The sequence below is a fragment of the Physcomitrium patens genome, chromosome 10 (genome assembly GCF_059467195.1).
Source record: "Physcomitrium patens ecotype Gransden chromosome 10, ASM5946719v1, whole genome shotgun sequence".
NCBI classification, from domain to species: Eukaryota; Viridiplantae; Streptophyta; class Bryopsida; order Funariales; family Funariaceae; genus Physcomitrium; species Physcomitrium patens.
The window spans coordinates 16097077-16102508 of NC_143419.1; the positions used below are offsets into that span (position 1 = coordinate 16097077).

General features: G+C 41.3%; 1 protein-coding gene across 1 annotated transcript; it reads left to right on the forward strand.

Moving 5' to 3' along the window:
• The first annotated feature begins 1174 nt into the window (after window positions 1–1174).
• LOC112288014 (putative long-chain-alcohol O-fatty-acyltransferase 5) lies at window positions 1175–3744 on the forward strand. Its single transcript, XM_024531757.3, has one exon. The coding sequence runs from the start codon at window positions 2256–2258 to the stop codon at window positions 3456–3458; it is 1203 nt and encodes a 400-aa protein (XP_024387525.1). The 5' UTR covers window positions 1175–2255; the 3' UTR covers window positions 3459–3744.
• The last annotated feature ends 1688 nt before the right edge of the window (window positions 3745–5432 follow it).

The following is a 5432-nucleotide window of genomic DNA, read 5'->3' on the forward strand; positions in this document are numbered from 1 at the left end:
AATATGGAGGAGTGCAAGCCTATTGGAACACCCTTGGAGGCAAATTTGAAGTTGATGAAGTTCACTGATGAGGAGTTTACACAAGTTGAAGGTGAGATGCAAAGTATTCCATACAAAGCAGCAGTAGACTCACTCATGTATGCAATGGTGGCTACAAGAGTGGATCTTGCATATGCGGTGAGTGTTGTAAGCCAATACATGTCTAAGACTAGACCAATGCATTGAAAAACGGTAAAGAGGATTTTGAGGTACTTAAAAGGTACAAAAGACTTCAAATTATGTCTTGGTAGTAAGAACATTGACTTACAAGGTTATTGTGATGCGGATTGAGTTGAAGATGTAAATGATAGAAGATCCACAACGGGATATGTATTCTTTATTGGAGTGGGAGCTATTTCATGGAATTGCAAGAGACAATCTACTATTACAAGATGAACGATGGAGGCAGAGTACATGGCAGCAAGTCATTGTGCAATGGATGTGTATTGGATAAGGCAACTCTTAGAAGACATTGGTCTAGTGCAACTAGAAGCAATCCTCATTATGTGTGATAATCAAGGATGTCTTGCATTTGCTAAGAATCCAAAATACCACTCAAGGATCAAGCATATTGATGTTTAACATCATTTCATACAAGAGAAGATTGAAGATGGAATAATAGGTATGAAGTATTGTGCTACAAATGACATGCTTGCTCATGTGCTTACAAAGGCATTAGTCAAGGATAGACATCATGACTTGATTCAGAGATTAGGATTAAAAGCTTTTTGAATATTAGTAAAGTGGGAGTGTTGAAGAACAACGAGTACTTGCTTAGTTACAATCACATAAAGTTTAAGCATAGTATGTTGGTAATAGTAAAAAAGCAGCAAAGAGGTAAAGTAAGTTATTGTGGTACTACCAAGGCTTTAGTAAGATGAGATAGAAATGGATGTAATATCAAATGGATGGAAGTTGTCTCGTTGGTGGATAAACCACCACCTATAAGTAAAGAGTGTTGGAAGTAAGAATTATCTTCCTCCACACTTCTCTTAGAGTACAATCCTTGTTGATGCTAAGCGTTTGTAGCCTTTAGACTTCTCTTTTTCAATACACATGAGCCAAATTACTTTACTATTAAATATAAAATATAATAGCTTATATCAAGATTGTGAAAATTATAGAGAACATTAAAAAGAATCAAAAGTAATAATTTAATGAATGTTTTTAGCTTAATTTGATACGACCTCTTAAGTTTTTTCAAAAAGCACCACTTGATGTGGGTCCAACACAAACTTCAAGAAACAATACTATTCCAGTCACATTAATAGAAAAGTCCCTTCCACCTCGTATTTGTCTCCTTGTGATTTCATTATTGATTTTTTTTGGTTCAAAACTAATTAAGGTGTGCTTCTTAATTCAACCAATCAAATTCTTTGAAAATTGTGGCTTCTAGCTTTCTCCAGTATACTTACGAAAAACTCCTAAGTATCAAAATAAGCAGGATTTTGATACTTATCAATAAACTCCATGGATTGGCTGAGTGGTATGTGTTAGAGCAACTTAGCAGTTGGCTGGCTGATCAGGTGGCAAAGAGTGATCTATGTTTCTCGTGATGTTTGTTGCTTATGGGTCGTGTTCCTGGCGCTGTCCTTCTGCTGCTCCTCCTCCACAGTCCAACACCAACAACAACATATGGTAGCGGTGTTATCTTTCTGCAACATGGTCACTGATGAGCTGAATCCGTAGTGGGCCCTGGTAGCATCATAATTCCAGCTAATGACATCGAATCCAGGATATTACACACACACACTTCTTATCCACAAATAGTGTCCGTTGCTTCTGCGGCTGTTGCGGCGGTTTTTTTATCGGCCCATTATCGCGTTATTTCCTGCTGCGACGGTGCTTTCTCGTGTTTGTGAATGCTAGTTCCTGACAATTCTCTGCTCTCATGGGACACCACGATAGTCTAGCTTTCAGGATTGAGAGGATCAGCGAGTTGCAATCGTATTGAGGCTGTTGTAGCTGGATGGGCAACGTAACCGCCAACGTCACACGCCGCCCCTGATACTCAACCACAGTATAAATAGTGCTTGGAGACGGCGTGTTGAAGTATTTCGAAGCCGAAGTATGTATCACTTCGTGTAAACCTACCATTGGCATTCGGATCAGTGTGTAGAATGCATCAGTTAGCTAGTAAGGGTTCGGCGTGGAACACCGCCGCTTGGGTGTGGAAGGATCACATAGAATTGTAGCCGTTGTCAACGATTTCTAGAATGGCGACATTGGGATATGAAGCTCAGAGTTGGAAAGAAGGAATTCTGGTGGGACACCTCCTGGTTTTTATCGCTGCAGCCTACTGCTATTGGATAGTTAGAAGATTCTCATTAGGGTTTCCTCGCCTCGTCGCGTCCACTCCAGCATTGGCAGTGTATACACTCGTACCCTTTATTTGGAGCCACGACACTCATCTAACTGGTGTAGGTTGTTTCTACTGCATAGTCACATGGATAGCTTCGTTCAAGGTGTTGCTTCTCTGCTGGGGTACTGGTGCTGGGTGTGACCCCTGGGTAGAACCAATCTTCCCGAGGTTTGCAATTGTGATGATGTATCCTGCTCACGTGAAGCAGACTGGAAAAGTGGTGAAGCGCGTCCCTGTGAAGTACTCTTCACTGATAGATTACGTCTCCAAGTCGGAGACATGGTATATGCTTTTTGCCAGATCTGTAGTCAAATCCGTCGTACTGGCTTTACTGCTGCAAATAACTGTGTCAAGTCTAGACACCCTCCCGTTGATTGTCCTCCACCTTCTAACAACGCTCCAGTTATATCTCTTTGCAACGACTTTGCTCGAAGTTCTGGCTGCAGTGGCAAACTTCTTCTTTGGTGTCACGATCGAACCCCACTTCGATAATCCATTTGTCTCAGTCTCGCTCCAAGAGTTCTGGGGTCAGCGGTGGAACCTTCTTGTGAGCAGCTGCCTCAGGGAAACAGTGTACAATCCCGTTCTACACCTTCTACAGCGTTCTGATGATAAGCCGGAAACGTCTGACCAGGCTCTGTCCACCAACCTGGCTGAGTCGGAAGATCTATTTCTAACGCGCCGCTCCAAAAGATCCTCTGGAGTAACTAACACAGATTTTTCAAAGGCTCAAGGGGCTAGGCGAAAGTTCGACTTAGATAAATTAATAGCACTGCTTGCGTCGTTCTTGGTGTCTGGAATAATGCATGAGGGGGCAGTATACTATATGACTTGGAATGCTACGTGGCGGATGACAAGCTTCTTCGTCGTTCATGGGGTGGCCGTTGCCTTGGAGACAGCTTGGAAAATTCAATACCCTAAGACAAGGCCGTCAAGGGTTGTCTCTACGCTTCTCACGTTAAGCTTTACTTTTATAACAGCGCATTGGTTGTTTTGGCCACCAGTAGACTGCAAAATTGCCATCATATCTTCGGAACTGCTGAATCTTCGGTTCTGATGCGGCATTTATCTCGATGCAGTAGGTGTGTCGATCACTTGTGATGATGTCGAAGGTGATGTACAACACAAGTTCTTCAACATTGTATCCAGGCAATGAATTCCTAGAAAACAAGGGTGACGTCGAAAGACTATTGACTAGTCCAAGTAGCTAGAAAGTGTGCAGATAGAGTTCGAACATTACTTTTCAACAATTTAGGACACAAAAACCATGACAAGGAGATGAGACTATACTCCAACAAAAGTATTACTCAATCGAAAGAAATATCTTTGTTTCAGAAGCCAAAGATATCCATCAGTATGAATGCATCTCATGTGAACTAAAACTGGCTCACCATTGGACCACGATGACCACAAACCGTCCGATGCTGAAGGACGTAGATATGACTACAGCTACTGCACCGTATTCCAGCGTTGAATTGGACATTGTGCAAAACCACGGGTGCTGTAGAAAACTTGCGTATAGAGTGTCTGACCGGAACCACGTCACAGATTTGATTCTCGCCTATTGTAGGCAATTTATTGATTCTTCTCGCAGTGTTGTACAACAAACTCTTTTGTCACATGCTGGCTTGTACAACATGCCCTTTACCATGGTCGTAAAATCTAGTACCAATTCTAAAGTATTGGTCGTCAGGCATCACTCCAGGGTGACGAAGAACCAACGCTTTGATACCCATCGTACACTCAGCACCTATCTAAAAGCCAAAGATGCTGAGGTTTGCAGAGTTGTACAGCGTTAGTTTCGGCTTTGCAGAGTTGTACAGCCTTAGTTTTGGCTTTGCAGAGTTGTACAGCCTTAGCCAAAGATCCGACCGTAAAACCATTTCGGATGTGTACAGGTGGACTTAAATGCAAACAGAAAGTTCATTAAAAAGTTTCAGTGTGTGGGCAGTTTGATTTTTCTTATTTTTTAAACTTGTTGGGAATTCAGTAAACATAGGTGAAAAGACATTCCTGTGCAGTCTGAACCTAATTAATCATCAGGTTCGTTAACTGACGGTGTTCCGTGCACCCAGAAAATGCACTCATTAAGTAGTCTTATCCTGATCTCTTGAAATACCGAAGAGAAATACCAAAGCTACATGAATACCAGTGCTCACAACAAAAGCACTTGCATTGATCCAAAGCTTACAAACCTCAACTTTCTTACAGCTCACATGAACGAAGGATTGTGACATAGCGCCATATTAGAAAGAATAACCGCCACGTTACAATTGCCTAGTTCATTTCTACCGAAATTCTCAGAGATATGGAAGATGCTGAGATTTGCAGAGTTGTACAGCCTTAGTCTCTTGGACTCCACTCCAATGGAAAATTCACTAATACCGCAGAAGATCCCAGAAATTGGAACACTAGGATAAACGATTCAACCAGGGGAGGTTCGTCAAGTTAAAGCGAAACAGGTTTACACGCAAGGTTTAGTCAAAAAATAGATGCACGTTGTAGTTGTGCCTGTGAGGACCTTTACCCTTCGGATTTGTGTCTTGTTGAGGTCTTAATGGTGAATTGAATGCGGTTTTGTAGATACTTATAATTTTGGTGATACTTAGGTGACATGCACTGTTTCGTTATTTTTTTTTAATCATTTTTGTTGGTAGAAGATAATTCAGACGTCTGTCCAAATTGTTGTCCAATTAGTGATTGTATTTTTGGCTGTGGTTGTTTGTTGGAATGTATTGCATTTGAGGCTTTCCTAGACCAAAGATAAGGAAGACTAGAATGCCGGTTAGTAGACTTTGTTGGAAATGCATCTTTGCTAGGATCCTTGTACTTAGTTCTGCAAATTGGATCTTAGAAAAGATCGCACTAGAATGGTGTGTGTTGAAGAGATGAATTTTTATGTGGTGTTGTATGTAGCATCATTTGTTGTAAGTGCCTATTTGTGTTAATTCCCTTGATCTTGTATAAAGTGATTCGTTGACTATGAATTCCACTTAATTTAGGAGTCCCTGAGTGAACATATATGACTAGC

Bases quoted from the DNA above. Each gene is read 5' to 3' on its own strand.
- LOC112288014 (XM_024531757.3), top strand. From the start codon at position 2,256: ATGGCGACATTGGGATATGAAGCTCAGAGTTGGAAAGAAGGAATTCTG.